We start from the raw sequence: 17,643 nt of genomic DNA, 5'->3' as shown, positions 1-17,643 counted from the left end.
CCTCTGCAGCAGAAAGGTTATGCAAAGATTTTTGCATCTCTGCAGCCTCATTTATGGAGTGTAAACACCAATGTGGAAGGGTCTCAGCTGAAGAATTGTGCCTTTTGGAACTTTAAAGGATTCTAGAATTCGAACGATTTAAAAGAATTGTTCTTTAAAAGCAGCACCTCCACAGAGATGGTTGCCACTGTCATGTGAGTCACAATACTTTCAAAGATGCTAAAAATGAATCCTATAAGTGCTTTACTGCAAAATGAGTGGTTTATATCTTGTCCAAGCTTTTCCTGTGGCTCATGAGCACCTCAGTGCTGTCAGAGAAGCAATGCCAATTTACATTAGTCTGGAACTGCTCCAGTTTATATAAACGGGTTAATCTAATACTCTGAACCGTGTGCTTTGAATTTAAAGGACAACTTGGTCTTTGCAAGCCAAACCTCACAGGAAACCAAACAGCACAGCCAAAACCATCTTTATTAAGTGAGTTTGTAAGTTATTTTGTCCTTTAGAAACGGAAGTATTTTCTAACATGCTGTGAAGTAATAGAAGTGCATGTATATTGCTAAACACAATATTTTGCTGATCCTAGTGCAGTTAAAATGTTGATTTTGGTTTCCTGAGCCTGGAGAGCGCTGAGGGGAGCTTTCATTGCATTCTGCAGCTTCCTCATGAGGGGCGTTGGCTGTTCTCTCCTCTCTGGTGACCAGTGGCAGGACCCGAGGGAACAGCACGAAGGCATGTCAGGGGGTTTAGGCTGGATATTAGGAAAACGTTCTTCACCCAGAGGGTGTTTGGGCACTAGCACAGGCTGGCCAGGCAAGTGGTGAAGCCCCATCCCTGCCGGGATTTACCAGTGTGAAGACGTGGCACTTGGGGACACGCGGTGGCTTTGGCCGTGCTGGGTTAACGTTGGACTCGAGGATCTCAGAGGGCTTTTCTCAACCCAACGATCACAGGATTTTGTGGAACATCAGCCCCTGAGAGCTGCACCTTTAGCACCGGGATCGCGGCAGCGCCAGCGCCCACGGGCCTCGGGAACCCCCGCGCTCCCCCGGGCGGCGGAGGGAGCGGAGCCGGTCCCGTTACAAGCGGAGCCGTGTCGGTCCCATCCCGGGCGGATCCGTGTCAGTCCCGTTCAGGCGAAGCGGAGCCAGTCCCCTTCCAGGCGGAGCCGTGTCAATGCCGTTCCGGGCGGAGCCGTGTCGGTCCCATGCCGGGAGGAGCCGTGTCAGTCCCGTTCCAGGCGGAGCCGAGACGGTTCCGTTCCGGGCGGAGCCGGGTCAGTCCCGTTTCTGTCGGAGCCGAGTCAGTTCTATCCCGGGCGGAGCCGAGACGGTTCCGTTCCGGGCGGAGCCGGGTCAGTCCCATCCCGGGCGGAGCCGTGTCTGTCCGGTTCCGGGCGGATCCGTTTTAATCCCATCCCGGGAGGAGCCGTGTCAGTCCCGTTCCAGGCGGAGCCGGGTCAGTCCCATCCCGGACGGAGCCGTGTCAGTCCCGTTCCGGGCGGATCCGTTCCAATCCCATCCCGGGAGGAGCCGTGTCAGTCCCGTTCCGGCGGAGCCTCCGCCCCTCCATGGCCGCCATGGCCGCTCCGCCGCCCGCCGAGCCCCCGGTGCCCCCCGGCCGGCGCTGCCCGTCGCTGCTCTCCGTGGAGCCGCTGCTGTTCCTGGCCACCGTGTCGCTGGGACTGCAGGGCCCGCTGGCCACCCAGTACCTGTGGGACCGGCTGGGAGCCGAGCACGGCTACAGCAACCGCAACAGCACCGAGTCCACCGGCTGCGGGGACGGCAACGCTACCGCCGACCCCCTGCGGCAGGTGGGGGCGCCGGGGGAAACGGGGGGTGCGAGGGGACGGGAGAGCCCCGGGGGAGCGGGGAGCCCCAGGGGGGAGAGGGGAGGCCCAAGGGGGAGCAGGGAGCTGTGGTGGAGATAAAGAACTCGGGGGGAGAGGGGAGGCACGGGATAGATGGGTTCACCGGGGGGAAAGGGGAGTCCGTGGGAGTGGGGAGCCACGGAGGGAGTGGGGAGCTTCTGGTGAACAGGAGGTCCCAGGGGAGAGGGGAGCTCTGGGGGAGCAGGGGGAGAGAGGTGCCACAAGGGAACAGGGAGCTGGAGAGGAGCTGGGAGTCCCTGGAAGCAGAGTCAGGAGGGAACGTGAAGCCCCAAAGGGAGCAGGGGGCCCGGAGGGGAAGGGCAGCGTGATGGAAGCAGGGAGCCCCAGGAGGAGTGGGCAGCCCAGTGTGGCCCTGGGTGCTTTTGGAGCTCCTCAGCTGCCTATTTCTCCTGCAGGAGGTGGAAGTCCTGGTGTCCCGCTGGAACCTCTACATCAACCTGGGAGGCTTCTTTGCCTGCCTGTTCTCTGTGACTCTCTTGGGCGCATGGAGCGACAGCGTGGGCCGGCGCCCGGCGCTCATCCTGCCGGCCGCGGGCATGACCCTGCAGACAGCCATCTACCTGCTGGTCATGTACCTGGAGCTGCACGTCGCCTTCTTCCTCCTGGGGCGCGTCGTGAGCGGCCTCACGGGCGACTATAGCCTGATCCTGGCCAGCTGCTTCTCCTACGTAGCCGACACCAGCGAGCGGCGCGTGCGGACGTTCCGGGTGGCCGTGCTCGAGGCGTGCCTGGGCACCGCGGGCATGGTGGCCAGCATTGGCGGTGGCCAGTGGCGCAAGGCCCAGGGCTACATCAACCCCTTCTGGCTGGCCTTTGCCGCCAGCCTCGCTGCCACTCTTTACGCAGCTTTCTTCCTCCGAGAGTCGGTGAAGCAGAAGAAAGCGACCAAGCTGTTCACACTCAGCCACTACAAGGCTGTGTACAGGCTGTACACGGCGCCGGAACAGCTGAGCTCCAGGTGGAAGCTGGCTCTGTACTCCCTGGCTTTCTTTCTGCTTGTCACGGTGCATTTTGGAGCCAAGGACCTGTATGTTTTGTATGAGCTCGGCTTCCCCCTCTGCTGGGCTTCCGACCTCATCGGGTACGGCTCGGCCGCCAGTTACCTGGCTTACCTGAGCAGCCTGGCGGGGCTGAGGCTGCTGCAGCTCTGCCTTGAGGACACCTGGGTGGCAGAGATAGGACTGCTCTCCAACATTGCTGGGCTGGTGGTGATTTCCCTTGCTACCACAACGCCACTGATGTTTACAGGTGATGCTGAAGGCTTAAAGCCCTGTTTCTCAGGCTTTTGGCAAATTGATGCTGGTAGTGTGCTTCAAAGGGAGTTCAGGCACGTGAGGAGGTTCTTCCTCGTGCAGCAACAAAGCTGTAGCTTGCTAAGGGCAGTGCTGGCCAAACTCTCAAGTTGGAAGTGCATCCATGTAGTTCCTAAAACATTAGGCTTCCCAGAACTGTATTACACTGCAGACGCAGACTGAAGTGCCTTATGAGATCCAGGAGGGGGAATTGTGTCGAAATATAGCAAGGAGACACTGCCAGCAGCTGCAGATTTCTGGGACTGACTTGGGAGACTTTATTTTTCAGTTGAGCTTTTTTTAATGTGCTGTGTCTTGCTCACAGGTTATGGAATTTTGTTCCTTTCCATGGCTGCCACTCCAGTCATCAGATCCAAGCTCTCCAAGCTGGTCAGTGAGACAGAACAGGGTAAGTAATTAACACTTTTTACTTGGAATACTGAAACCAGACACTTGGGAGGTTAGGAGTTCCCTGGCTCCACTGGACTTCTGTGCCCCTGCATTCACCCTCAGGCCCAGGGTAACTTTATTTTTTCCCCCCAAATAATTGTCATTCTTTGATTCAGACTGGCTGCATTTCCGAGATGAGAACAAGGGAAGAAAAGCAGGAATAGTTCATTCATCCATACATTCATTTCCAAAACGTTTACAAAGGAGCAAGAGTTAAAATGGATTATATAACCAGGAGAAAAGTCATTCTCTTGTCCATAACTTTCCTCTGTAGATCAGTAACAGTGGGAAGAACCAGGTCTTGTTGGAGGGTTGTATCATTGACCATGGTGAAAGATCATGGATAACCCGTAGGAGGAGCATATTTGCCTTTTGTCCAGTTATGTGTTTGGAGGCCTTGCACTGGCTGTGAGACACAGCACAGGAGTGTCCCTGAGGCAGCCAGAGGGAGGAGGGCATCCAGGTGGCAACGCTCAGGAGGTGATTTTGCACAATTCACGTTTCTTATTTTAGGATGGCCACGATGCATGCGGCTGATTTATGGCGCTAAATCTTCTGTTGTACTTAATGTTTAACAGGTGATAAGAAGTGTTTGGCAATAAACAGATCTATAGAGCCCTGGTGTGGAGCATTTACAATCCAGCTGATAGATAATATCCTGGTCATCTGCTGATGCAAATCCTGCAGGTTGGTGAGGTGGTCCTGGCCACAGGCTGGACATGCCAGGCTGGTCCTGTCCCACCTTGCCACCCTTGATATTCACACACCTTTCTGATGGCAAGTGAAAACCCTTGGAAAGATGGGCAGGATCTACTGAGGGTGATGTGTTACAGCTGTTTGCAGGCAATAACCAGTTGCCTATCTTACCAATAACCTCTTATCTCTCTTTTCCAGGTGCTCTCTTTGCTTCTGTTGCCTGTGTGCAAGGGCTATGTTCACTCGTGGCTACAGGAGTGTTCAACTCTCTCTACCCTGCCACCTTGCACTTCATGAGGGGATTCCCATTTCTCTTTGGGGCGATAATCCTCCTTATTCCAGCAGCTATTCTTGGGTAATTTACTTCAAATGTCTAAACTTTGCCATGCAATGTCATATGGAAAATACTATTTACTCTTAGGATAGAAGCTAGGAAATATTCAGGCATTTTTTTTTCAGTTATGGTCGTGAGAGGGTGTCTGGTGCTCCAGTAAAAAGAGGTGCAGGTCATTTCTTTTGGAATCTGAATCCTAGAAATAAACCTGCAGCCTGAGTAATGTAGCTGCCAATATTTAAAGTGCTTCAGAAGACTCACTCCACTTTCAGTGGAACCCAAAATCTGAAATTGAGTTTGAAAGTTCTTCATGGAAGAGATGGAGCTCTCTCAGCAGTCTCTCTTCCTGCAATTTTTTTAGAAATGAAAGCAGAAGTTTTATTGTGATAGAAAACAAATCCCCCGGTGGGTTGTGGGAGAGGGAATGTGTTGGGATTTGCACAAGTGCAGCAGGATCATTTTTTTTTTGGTTCCTCTGAAACTTTTAAGACTCACTCAATTCAGCAACATCCCCATGTGCCTTTGAAAGCTGCAACTGTTCATTTTTTTCTAGGTGGATACAAATCTGGGATTCAAAGCACGACTACAACCACTTCCCAGATGCTTCCTTGTCCCCTTCAAAAGACTGAATCTAACAAGAAGGAATTGGCCAGCACAGCAGTGTCCACCTGAAGACTGCACTTTATTCGTCCCTCAAAGGACTAATCAGTGTGGGAGGGACGCCCTGCTTGTCCTTACTAACTTTTAAATGCCAAATAGTCAGAAATCACAGGAGGAACTTGATTTGGAGCTGTGATTGCCTCCTCAATGTTGTGTTGGCTCATCTGTCAGAGAAAACCCAAGAGACTCAAAAGCCAATCAAGCTGTTGCGGGCCTTTTGCAAGGCTAGTTCGTGGTTTGGGGTTTGGCAGGGCCAGAAGGCTCTGCCATGCTTTTAATGGGGAGAGAGGACTGAGTTCTGGTTTAATTGCAAAGCATTTTCCCCTCAGAGTATTCCAGTGTGCAGCTGAGGAGCCTGTTGGTGTGGGTGAGGCACTGAAGCAGTGTCCTGCTGGGAGTGGGAAGATCTGTGCTCCAGATCATCACGTTGCCAGTAAGAGCCCAACAAACGTGACATGCCACACCATAGAAATCCTTATGGAGAGGGGGAGTTTAGCACAGGAGTGCTATTGCTGTCCTTACTGACTGAACCAGCTTTAGTTTTGCAAGTCAGAGGTGTCCTAAGGAGAGGATCTAATACATAAAGTGTTGGTGAAGGAATTAATGAAGGAATGCCAGTGGGATGTCCTGCCTGTCTGCAGCTCAGCCCAGGATCTCAGAGGTGGTTTTGAGAAGTAACGGACCACCTGAGAATACTGCAGTGCCAGTAGAATAAATCCTGGGTTGGGAGGGACCCACGAGGATCCTTGAAGCAACTCCTGTAGGTGCCTTAATTGACAGCTGCCAAAAGCTGTGAAGTTTAAGACAAACTTGTCAGAATTGTTCCCCCCTTATACTGCAAAGCTGAGCCCAGTTTGATAGGCGTGCCCCAGTCATGTGAAATCACTGCTGTGCTTGTCCAGAGGCCTTCCTCAGCAAGCTGGTATGGGGACAGGACTAGTGTCTTTAGGATTAATCTTTTTTGTTGTTTGTGGCATAATCTTGTGTTGATTACCTCACTTCTGCTGCCTGTTCTGGGATCTGTTGATTCCAGCAAGAAAACCCTATGTCCATGGTGCTAATAATTGTTCTTTTCAAAGCATTACCTGTGTTGCTGCAATCCTTTTTTTTTTCTTCAGCGTGGCATAAACCAGCAGATCTGTGCACGCTGCACTGCACACGCTGTTCAGGAACATGCAGTAATGACTTTAGTGTTACTTTCAGAATGAATAAAACCTCCATGCTCTTTTATGGTTCATAAAACTCTGGATATCTTGCGCAGCTGTTGATACCGTTCGTCCTTGACCGTTCAGGGCTTCTCTCCATTATTTTCATTCTCAGTCCTTCATTGAAGACTGCAGTGAAGAAGGAGCAGCAGGAATTTATCTGTCTGGTGGAGAAATGAGTGTGCAAGAGTGAAAAGTCAGGAAAAATGCAGGTTTGGGACTTGCAAGAAGCCAAAACTTGCTTTTCCTGACCACCAGAGTAAAGCTTGCAGGAGAAACCTGCAATCTGAAACCTGTCCTTCAGTGTGCAGAAAATGTGAAATGCATGTACTTAACTTTGTCCCTGTCCATTGGGAATTTGTGGTAAAAGCAGGAGAAACTGGGGAGCAGAGAAGCAGGGAGGCTTTAAGAACTTGGTGTTATGCCACTTGCTCCAAGCAGTTACGCCAGGGAACACGGGAGTTCCAGGTCTGATTGCTGGGCTAAGCCTGGAATTGGCCTCCCCGAGGAACAGGGCATGCTGTGAATGTTGCAGTAGATGTTTGTGGCTGAACTGATTGTCAAGTAAAGTCCTCTCCAGCCCGTGGGTGCCAATTCAAGCAGCTGCTCAGTGAGGTGAAACCTGGCTCTGCACGGGGAGAGATTCAGTGGCACCTATTATGCCTTATTAAAAAAATTAAACCAAAGTTTTTCTAGGCCGTCCTCCAAGAGCTGCAACAGTGGAGCCATGGCTGGGGACAGCAGGCAGGGTCCCTGGGGGTGCAGTGCATCAGTCCATGCAAAGGTGGGTGGGAAGTGAGAGGTTCCTGCAGGGAATGGTGCTTGGGAATGTCAGTTCTGCTTCACGGTGGCAAGGGAAAGCAAGTGTGAAAAGCCTGCAGGGAGAGAAGCACGTGATACAGACAAAGAGGTGGGGATTTAGAGTAAAAACCAGATTTATTACTAATGCCTGATTGAATAAACACTTTTGACATGGCAGAGCAAAGGAATGAGGGAGGGTGAGGACAGAGGAATTAGTTTCCTTTGGACTGCTCCAGCTGAAAGGGGCTGGGTGTGGGATGTTTTGCCAGAAGCAGGGCAAGTTCATTAAGGTGAAGATGATGGGGAAACAGGAGGAGTCACAGTCTGGGCAGCTGGAGCAGGAGATGGGATCTCGTTTCAGGTGAGACACCTGAGCTGTGGAGAACAAGGAAATCTCCACACTGAGTGCTGGGTGAGGAGGCTGATTGCTGCAGAGCTCCTGGGAAACAAGACACAATCATCTTACCAGGTATTATTGCAGGGAGAAAAATCCTTAGGACTGTTTGTGTGGGACTCCTTCAGTGGCCATGGAGGCCTTGACATTCAGTTACTGAAGGCTTTTCCCTGAAGCAGCTCACAAGAGGCTTTTATCCTTTGGCAGATTCACCTTTGGGCTCATCTGCTGGCTTCTTGTTATTTAATCGGCACATTAGACGGATTCTAATTATGATGAATGCTGGGCAGATATGGCTATTAACCTTTCACTGGAGAGCAAAGATGCCATTAACGGTGAGCTGATAAGAACTCTCCATAAAGCACCAGAATTAACTGATTATTTTTTTTCCCCCTGAAATGTTTGTGGATCCAAGTCTAAAGAAGAAAGCGTTTGTGTTCCTGACAGTTAAAGCAGGGTTTCAGGGAGAGCCGGGAGGAGGACAAGGTGACTGAGACTCCTTTTCACCTCCTGAAAGTGTTGAGTTCTTCTCAGGGAGGGATAGGAAGAGGAGCCTGCTGCTTCTGCAAGGTGATTCAGCAGGCTGGAGTGTGGAATGCAGGGATCTGTGTCAGGATGCCCACGGTTCCTCACCAGCAGTGTTGGCAGCAGCCACTGATGGTTCTGCTCCCAGCTGGAGCATCCTTTGCCAGCCCTTGGCATCAACTCCCCTTTTTCTTGATGTTTTAAGGTGAGGAGCTGCAAAAAGCCCCTTTGGGTGTTGAGAAGAGGTCGTTAGGAAAAACAATTGCTACTTGGAATTGCATCCAGCAGTGAGTAGGGACAACCCCAGGGAGCTCAGCCAGGGCTGGGGGGGTGTGGTGGTCAGCAGAGATTCACCAGCTCCTGCTGAAGGCACAGGCCACGGGACATCTGCTGTGGAGCAGGATAAAATACAGCCAGTGTAGAGTAACTCCACAAGCACAGCAGTTAGCATCTTCCCTGCTTGGATTTCAAGTTTTCCAGGGTCACAATCCAGCCTCCAGTGCCCTGAAAATACAGACCTGATACAGTGGTGAAGCTGAGACTTCAGAGACTTCAGGAAGGAAGGTATTTTAAAAGCACTTTTTGCAGAGATCCTGCAGAAACTTCATGTGGTCTAACCCCAAATTTCCACTGCCAGAGTTAAGAGCACACAGTGGTTTTGCAGCACTGGGAGGTGGAAGTCTTTTGAGGAGGGAAGAAGCTCTTGTGATAAAGGGACATTGCTGGGAAAGATAAAGCACTTCAGAAGGCCCCTGTGGGTTATCTTTCCCAAACACACAGATTTCGTTAGGGCTTAGTTTTTATTTGCCCTTTCCTGCTCTCAGTTTCTGACCACAAGGGTATTCCTGGGGCACACGGCAGAGCCACACGTTCCTCTCAATTGCTCTTCTCTCCCTTGTGTCCTCTTGTGATGGATTCTCAACACTTCTCCTCTTTTATATTCTCCAGTCCTCCAAAGATTCTTCCTCTCTGGACTTGTTTCTGGGGGAAGCTGCAGCTGCTTGTGGGGGTCTGGATGGTGCCAGTCTCCCTCACACCCCATGTATGTCCTGACACCCCACAGGAGGATGTGGAAGACACATAATCCATCCCAGAGTCCAGCCTGTTGGCTCCCCAGGGGCTGTGGGAGTGAGTGCTGGCCCCCAGGGGCCAGGGGCTTGTATTCAGAGGGCAAGGAGGGAGTTAAGAGCCACGGGTTTTCTCTCAAAGACGGGAAAAAGTCAGGAGGGATAAATTTGGACCCACACAAAAAGGGGTCACCTGGGAGTCTCTGAGGCTGCTGCCCTGGTTCTAGCTCTGCCCCAGGGAGTGCAAACAGTCCAGCCCATTCTCTGACCCAGCCGAGGAGTCTCGGGAGGAGCGGCCCTGCAGGAAGCGGATGATTTTCTCAATCGTGGCCTCCTGGTACTCATGGGACCACCTGTATTGGAGGGGGAGAATGTGATGTTTACTTTTCCTGTTGTGTGTGGGGTGCCACAGGATAGCTCAGTTCATTTGGGCCAGGAGCTAGAGATCCCTTTCCTCCACCCCAGTTCTCTAGGAGCTCCCTTTTCCCCACGGATGCTGCAGAATGCCCTGCCAGGCTGGGATGCACAAAGGGAAAGCAGAGGGGGAAAGAAATCCAGGTGAGCTGTAAAACCTGCCAGCATCACTCCTGCCTGAGGATGGGAGTTCTCCCAGCAGTGACCCCTCTCACCCTGACCCCTTTCACCCAGAGCAGTCCCAGAACAACACCAGCAGCAGGGATGAGGTGGGAACCTTTGTCCCTGCATGTTCTGGGGCACCTGGAGTGACTCAGTGACCCTTTGACGTATTCTGCCTCCCTCATCTCTTCGCCCCGATGTCCTTGGGCTCTTTGCTACTCCTTATGGAATTTGTTCTCCTCAGGTGTCAAGGAACCCCATGGCACAGATGGCTTTTACCTACATGATGCCATTAAATTTCAGGACAGCCCTCATGTCCTTGGGCAGGGTTTCTGGGTCTGGCCACTCAAAATGGTCTGTGACAGGTACAATGTTCTTTCCAGAGTTCAGGGCTGTCACAATCTCCTGCAGGAACACAACATGAAGGTGCTCATGGCCTGTATCAGCCCCTCACCACCTCCCTCCCAGTCCAATGTCCACACAGCTCCCACCATCTGGTGGTATCTCTTACCTTGTGTACCCAGTCCTTGCACTCGGGGTCCTCCATGCATTTATCCAGTGCGTTTGGTGAGAGGACCAGCACAAAATTCCTGGCACTCAGGACGCTCTGGATCAGCTTATCTTCAAATTTTCCTGCCTCCAGCTTCTCCACATCAATGAACACGCTGAAACCATGGAGCTGCAGGTGGACCTTCAGCAGGCTGGTGGCCAGAGGGGATAGCACCATGAGGAGAGGTTTCATCTGCTGTCTCACCACGTTGGCTGACAGCTCCAGCCCATCTGTCTGGGCACATGCAGAGAACACGAGGAGCTGAAGTTGACTCCCTGCTCTGATCCCCTGCAGCCCAAGGAGCGTGAGGAAAGGGCCAGTCAGTGCCAAAGTGGCAGTGACGGGACTGGGAATTGGCCAGTCCACTCTGCAGGTTATCATGTGTGCTGTCCCCATTCGCTCTGCAACTTTTGGCAGCCTCTCCCTCCTCCCCATTCCACACTCACCCCACATCTGGCCACCCTGTGGGCTTCACTGTTCCCTGCAGGACTCACCTGGCCAGCTGTGAGCCGGTGCTCCTCCGGTAGCTGATGAACACATCGGTCCCGTTGGACGTGGTCTGCAGCGTGATGGGGGAGTGAAGCGTTTCTAGACAGCACAAAAACCACCAGAAATTAAAAACCCACCTAGCTACTCATCCCAAACACCCTCCAACACCCTTCCCTCCCCGGGGAGACGCACCCCTGGCCGCGGTGAGGATGCGGACGCGGTGGAAGCCGGTGTGGATGTGGCAGTCCTCCTGCAGCTGCTGCTCCGTCACCCGGTGCAGGAAGTTGCGGTCGATGCCGCAGGTGAGCAGGTTGTAGGTGTACTGCCGGAATTTGGGGTCGATGCCCCCCAGCCAGTCAGCCAGGTTGCTGCGGTCGCAGGTGGAGTAGTTGGCGAAGGTCTTGAGCTCCGTCAGCTCCCGGAAGAACCTGGTGGAGGGGCAGACGGAGCACTTAGAGGCACGTGGTGCCGCATCTTTTACCTGCTCAGGAGGGAGTGCAGCTACATGCTGGGGTGAAGGATGAGCTCCAGCAACAGGAAATAGAGGAACAGCTGTGTGGGAGTGCTGGTCCTTGGGGCACTGAGGTGTGAGGAGCTCAGCTAAGGGTAAGTTCCCATCTTTCTGGGTAAGTTGGATGATCCCACCTGCCCTGGGCCATAGGTGGTCTTTCCCCCACCCACACCTCTGCTGCGCAGCGGTCCCATTACAGAAATCTCTCTGGCGCTGCAAAAAGTGCAGTGGAAAAGGCCTGGCAGTCCAGGTTTTTCATTTGGAGGACCTCCGTTCCTGTTTTTGCCAGAAGGGAAAGGCAGAGTCCTTGTCCCTGACTCTGGCACTGTGGTGACAGCCCTGAGAGGGTCCAGTGTGCCCTGGTGGTGGTCCTACCTTTTCCGAGTGATGCTGGAGTCCATCCCCAAATCCTTCTGCAGCTCCTGCTCTGTCAGCCTCAGGAGAATGTCCCCATCCACCTGGTGATCCTGCCAAGAGAAATCCAGGCTGGAGAGGTCCCAGGAAAAGTTGGGTGAGATGCTTACACTTCTGCTATGAGATGGGGCAGAAGTGTCCACCCATGTGTCCGTCCCCCAGCACAAAGCCCTACCAAGAATCTCTGGCAGTATTTGTTGAACCCAATCTGCTGCAGCCACGTCTGCACCTCGCAGGACTTCCAGTTGGGCACCGTGGGCAGGATGCGCCGAGGAACCTCCTCCCCTATCATGCGCAGCACCTTTTTGGCCAGGGAGGAGGTGGTGCTGCTGGTGGAGTAGCACACAATCCTCTTCAGGCTCTGCGTGGCCCCGATCTCACCGAAAATCTGGGGACACCAAGGGAGGAGACGTCACTTTGCTTCCTCTCATCCTCTTCCCAACAAGTTGTGCCAGGCCAGGCCAGGACCTGTTGGAATTCTGGAAACTGAGAATTTCAGGGTTTCTGTTGTGGGTGTGTAGTTTGAATAGTATTGTGTGATCTTACAGGGTGAAAAACTTGAATTTAGGATTTTAGTATATAGTAATGTCTGGGGCAAGATGGACGACTCTGGGTGTTTTCTGAGTGCTTCTTCTTCACCTTCTTCTTTCTTCTTCTTCATGGGTTTGGGTGGTTTTCTGTAACTGGGTGAAAAAGGTCTGCACTGCGGGCCTTGGGTGGTCATTATTGGGTCAGAAACACAAATAATATAGGTGTCACCTCGTTATTGGGTATCAGCACTTATGCAACCTTGGAAAGAGTTAGAGGTACTCCATTTTACCTCATTTCTCTAAGTTGCTAGTTAGAGCTCACAGTTTATCTGTAAATAGATAAGAAATAACAAACACCAAGTCTGAACATGAACTGCGACTCCTGTGTATTAATCCCGATCCTGGCAGGGAAAAAGAAGCCATAAGGACCAAGGTGTTTGGTGAGCAAAAGACACCCAGTCGCAGCTGTGCCACCCCTTCCCTTTGTCACCAACCTTCCTCCAGGCCAACCTACCCTTTACCTGTGTTTTCTTCTGCCTGGCTTTGATGGCAGCCTCGGTGCAGAGGTAGAAGGCGGCGATGCACTGCGCTTCCAGTCGGGAGCTGTCCAGCAGGGGCACCAGGCGCTGCAGGTCCTGTGCCGTCCTCCCCTGGATGTTGTCACTGCTGCCCAACATCTCCCGGGCGAACTCCTCGGGGTCCAGCGAGGCAATGAAGGGCTCCACCAGAGCCAGCGTCCCCGAGCGCTCCACCTCCTTCTCGATCTCCTTGTTGGTGGCCAGCACCGCCACGGCCAGGCAGGCGTGCAGCCGGATCAGCTCGTCCTCTTTGGAGAAGGCCAGTGGGAAGAGCCACTCTGCTGCCTTCTTCTCGATCATCAGGCGCTGGTTGGCCTGGCCCCCGTACATGGCGCAGTTGGCCAAGGCCATGGCACAGTGGCGCAGCACGGCTGGGTCCGTCCAGCGGCACCAGTACAGGATGCTGTCCAGGCCTCCGTCGGAGATGAGCTGGAAGCAGGTCTCCTCCGTGTGTTTGAACATGTGCTCCAGGATCCCAGAGACGCTCTGAGCCAGCTGGGGCACGTCCCGCTCCTTGGATAAGTTCAGGATTACGCCCAGACCGACTCGAGCGATGCGGTCCCTGTGGGAAGGAGAGGCACGTGAGGGGCACAGATGGACCCTGAACAGTGACTGGTGTGGCCCATGCCTTGGTGACATTTATCCCAGGACAGGCAGATGTTTCCCTGTAGGACACAGCTGCCAGATGTGCAGTGCAGCAAGATGCAACAGGCTGGTGCTAGAGGAACACCTGGGGGAGGTGGTGGATTCACCGTCTCTGGATGTGTTTAAGAAAAGACTAGATGTGGTACTTGGTGCCATGGTCATTTGAGGTTAGGGTTGGGTTGGACTTGATGATCGTGGAGGTCTCTTCCAACCTAATGATTCTGATTCTGAACCTCTCTGGGTCCAATGGAAGAACTTGTGATGGGGTGCACAGCCCAAGACCCCACACTGGATGCTCTCTTGCTCAAGGTAGGATCTTCATAGCAATTAACAGGCAGGGCAGGTTAATGCCAGGCTGGAAATGGATCTGCTAGGCCAGCATTGCTGCGGTGTGAAGCTGTTTTATGTTTGGGAGTGAAAATTGTTTGTCCCCTAAGCACTGCTGTCAGTGCTGACAGGACAAGGCTTTCACACCTGGATGAGCAGCCAAGCAGCCCTGTCCACAAGCAGGACACAGGGGTCTGTCTGTCCTGGGATGGCAGCTGAAGGGAAGCTCTTTACACCTGAATGGGGCTGTGCCTTGAAAATGCAGCAAGAAAGAGGGAAATCAGGGTCACAGAATGATTTGGGTTGGAAGGGACCTGAAAACTCATCCAGTTCCAAGCCCCTGACATGGGCAGGGACACCTTCCATCAGATCAGATTGCTCCAAGCCCTGCCCAGCCTGGCCTTGGACACTTCCAGGGATGGGGCAGTAATCTGTGTGTAACCTGTGCCAGGGCCTCCCCACCCTCTGAGATGAGCTCTTGGCTGTACTCCCATGAGCTTTCCTGGGGTGAGTGGCAGCTCCATTCCTGCCCTCAGCAGTGGCCATTTGGTGCCATGATGGAGCTGCTCTGTCTGTGAGGCAGAACTGGCACAGACCCCCTGTGCCCTGCTGCTCATGAGGGCAGTGGCACACTCCGTCCCCAGCCATGGTGGGGTGATGGCACGCCAGCCTCTGTGCTGCCAGGCAGGAAGAGCATTTCTGGGAAGCCTGTGACCCACAGGGCTCTCACTGACCTTGGGGTGGGTTTGACAGGAAATGTTGTGGAGAGCCCTGGGAAAAAAAAATAGCCCTCAGCCTGGGTCTGGCTCCGAGCCCGGACTCAGCCATGGAGCTGGATGACAAACACAGGTCCTGCAGATGGAGCCAGGACCTGTCCAGCTCCCAGCTGAACACCTCTGCTGCTGTGCACAGACTGGGAGAGTTCTGTAAGTGAGAGACTTGGACCCAAAGGGGAGCCCCACCCCTCCCTGCCATTGCTCAGAAGTTGTGGGAAGAACTTGGAATCCCATGGCTGCTCCAAGACCCTGGCCCATGAACTGCTCCTGGAGCAGAAACAACAGCTCCAACAAATGCTTTCTCTTGCTAAGAAGCTGATTGCTGAATGCAGACCGTGCCAGTGATGCTTCCTGGGATTAAATTCCACCCTAATGGGCTTTCCTGATTTAGCTGCCGCTTATTTTTGCCTGCCAGTGCATGAAGGGAGGCCCAGGCTGCAAGTCCACAACCTTCCAGCAAGAGACATCCCCTAGGAAGACAAAGTAACTTTGGCCAGGCTCCTTCCACATTATTTCCAGAGCCCTGGCTGGGGCTGGCTGGGTTGGGGTGCTCTGAGGGAGAGCAGAGGTGGCAGAGTGCATTTGGGGTGTTGGAAGGGTGAGCTGTGAGTGGGTGCTGTGATTTAGATATGTCAGGTGCCACATGTGCACATGCACCTTTGTACACACACAAACACACGCTCAGGCACACACTCCCACCCCATCCATGCTCTGACAGAGATATCCCAGCACCTCTCACCTGCCTGGGCAGCAGCACACGCACCTGAACTAGGGGCTAAGGGCTGCTGAACAGCTGAGCCCTCCTTGTGGCTTCATTCCAGCCCTGGTCAGCAGCAGGAAGGCTCTGGAAGTGGCTTTGTCCTCCTCCTCTTCCTGCTGCAGTTATGGCTAAAGGGGAGTCACATCTTGTACTTTGGGTCAGATGCTCTGAGCCAGCCAAACTGACTCAGCTCAGCCTGGCTGAGAGGGGCTCAGGAGGACACCCCAGTCCTCACCAGCATCCCTGAGTTGGGCCTGGTCCTCCTCCCTCCAGCTGTGGAGGAATGGAGCAGCTCATGAGCATTGCCTGGGCCCTGTGCACAAGCACTGGGTGTGAAGAGATGTGGTGGGGATCAGAGGGGTTTGCGCACCCACAGCAGGGAAATTTGGGGGGGGTGTGGGTGGGATGGGTGAAAGTAGGTCAGGGCCAGGTTGGATGGAGCTTGAAGGAACCTGCTCTATGGAAGGTGGCCCTGCCCATGGCAGGGGGTTGATATGAGGTCTTTGAGGTCCCTTTGAACCCAAACCAGAGTTTGAACCCAAACCTCCTGGGACTGGGAGCTGGCATTGCCCCAGAATGGGGTGATGGCGCGGGCTGTGCCTGGCAGGGCGAGGGGCTCTTTGCACACTCACCTGTTTTCCGCCACCAGGATCTGCTCCAGGAGTTTTCCTGCCTGGCACTTGGTCTCCAGCTCGGCGGTGTAGAGCAGGTTGAGCAGCAGGTCCAGGCCCCCCTCGAGGCGGATCACATCGCACAGCACCTTGGCCACGTCCCTCCCCACGGCGGGCATCCCCCAGGCCTCCTCCACCAGCCGGAACACCTCGGAGAGAGCCGCCCGCAACCCCTCGGGGCCGGCCGCCTGCCTGGCGTGGGCGATGGCCCGGCGGAGGACGGGCAGGACCCGCTCCAGCGCCTCCCGCACCTCGGTGCCCACCCCGGGGGAGACCCCGCCGTGCTCCCGGGCGCTGCCCCCGCCCGCCCAGCCGCCCGCCCGGCTCACACACTCGGGCACCGCCAGCCTCTCCGCGCTCGCCATGGCCAGGGACCGGCCCAGGGTGTGCAGCGACAGGAGCAGGGCGAGCATCGGCGGCTGCTACCGCAGCATCCCCCGCCGCCGCCCCCGCAGCGCCCGCAGGGACCCCCCGCTCCCGCGGGGACGCGAGTGGCCGGCCGGCGGGGACAGGAGGGGGGATGCGTCCCGCTCCCCCCTCTGCCCTGTCGGGATGCGGAGCTGGATGCGGAGCGGGATCCGCCTTCCCCGAGCCGGGCTCAGCATCCCGGTCCCCGGGGCTGATGTCACCGGGCGCAGGCGCCGCCTCTGCAAGGAGGGGCTCGTTGCCGGCAGCTGCAGCCCCCTCCCACCGCAGATCCCCCCGGAGCCCTCCTGCCACCTGCCCAGAAAGGATTGAGGAGAAGCGTGGATGTGGCACTTGGGGACATGGTTCAGTGGTGGGCTTGGCGGTGCCGGGATAACGGGCTTTTCCAACCTAAATTTTATGATTCTGTGATTGTGGCCTTTTAGTGCTTAAATAAGGCTCATGAAAAAAAAGAGGAAAGTGACTTTTTTCACTAATAGATACCGACAGGGCAAAGGGGAACCGTTTTAAAATAAAAGGTGAGAGATTTAGATTAGATACCAGGAGAAAATTTTTTACTTGTGAAGTACTTGTTCAGGGAAGCTGTGGATGTCCCAACCCTGAAAGTGTCCAAGGCCAGGTTAATGGGGCTTGGAGCAACCGGGTCTAATGGAACGTGACAGGATTTGGAACTAGACAGCCTTTCATTTTCAACCCAAACCGTTCTATCCAACAGCCCTCCCTGCCCAGCCTGGGCTGGGGCTTGTCCTGCTGTCCCCATGGCCCACATCCCCCCATTGTGCCCGAGCTGCTGCTGCGGTGTCACTTCGTCGGCAGGCAGGGAATGGATTCACCCACAGGCTGATTTTACAGGACATCTCTTCAGGACCCTCTGTGACCAGCGAGGGGGCGCAGGGTGGAGGTGAATCGGACCAGGCACCGTGGTGGTCACGGTGAGGCTGTGATCACCCCTGGTACAGTGCTTTGAACCCTTTTGGTATCAGCAGGGGGCAAATACCCATTGCTTGGTGGAAATTCAGAGCAGCTCTTCTGGGTGGGCTCGGCATTTGCATGATAAAAGAAAGAGCAGAGGCAG

The 17,643-nt window shown here is 54.3% G+C and overlaps 2 protein-coding genes across 2 annotated transcripts; one reads left to right on the top strand and one right to left on the bottom strand.

Moving 5' to 3' along the window:
* Positions 1-1,570: 1,570 nt before the first annotated feature.
* Positions 1,571-6,404, top strand: SLC46A1 (solute carrier family 46 member 1). Its single transcript, XM_066201821.1, has 5 exons — positions 1,571-1,813; positions 2,287-3,139; positions 3,509-3,592; positions 4,528-4,684; positions 5,217-6,404. Exons 1-5 carry the CDS (start codon positions 1,571-1,573, stop codon positions 5,290-5,292), a joined length of 1,413 nt encoding a protein of 470 aa, XP_066057918.1. The 3' UTR covers positions 5,293-6,404.
* Positions 6,405-7,481: 1,077 nt separating this feature from the next.
* Positions 7,482-16,555, bottom strand: SARM1 (sterile alpha and TIR motif containing 1). The gene is made up of 9 exons (XM_066201823.1): positions 16,104-16,555; positions 12,907-13,525; positions 12,031-12,243; positions 11,817-11,908; positions 11,123-11,358; positions 10,936-11,029; positions 10,403-10,592; positions 10,175-10,296; positions 7,482-9,668 (listed from the first exon to the last, which is right to left on the bottom strand). Exons 1-9 carry the CDS (start codon positions 16,553-16,555, stop codon positions 9,539-9,541), a joined length of 2,148 nt encoding a protein of 715 aa, XP_066057920.1. The 3' UTR covers positions 7,482-9,538.
* Between the last annotated feature and the right edge of the window lie 1,088 nt (positions 16,556-17,643).

The sequence above is a fragment of the Chamaea fasciata genome, unplaced genomic scaffold (genome assembly GCF_029207755.1).
Source record: "Chamaea fasciata isolate MVZ Bird 193981 ecotype frontalis unplaced genomic scaffold, bChaFas1.0.hap1 SCAF_21, whole genome shotgun sequence".
NCBI classification, from domain to species: domain Eukaryota; kingdom Metazoa; phylum Chordata; class Aves; order Passeriformes; family Sylviidae; genus Chamaea; species Chamaea fasciata.
This window is presented reverse-complemented; position numbering and strand designations above follow the sequence as displayed.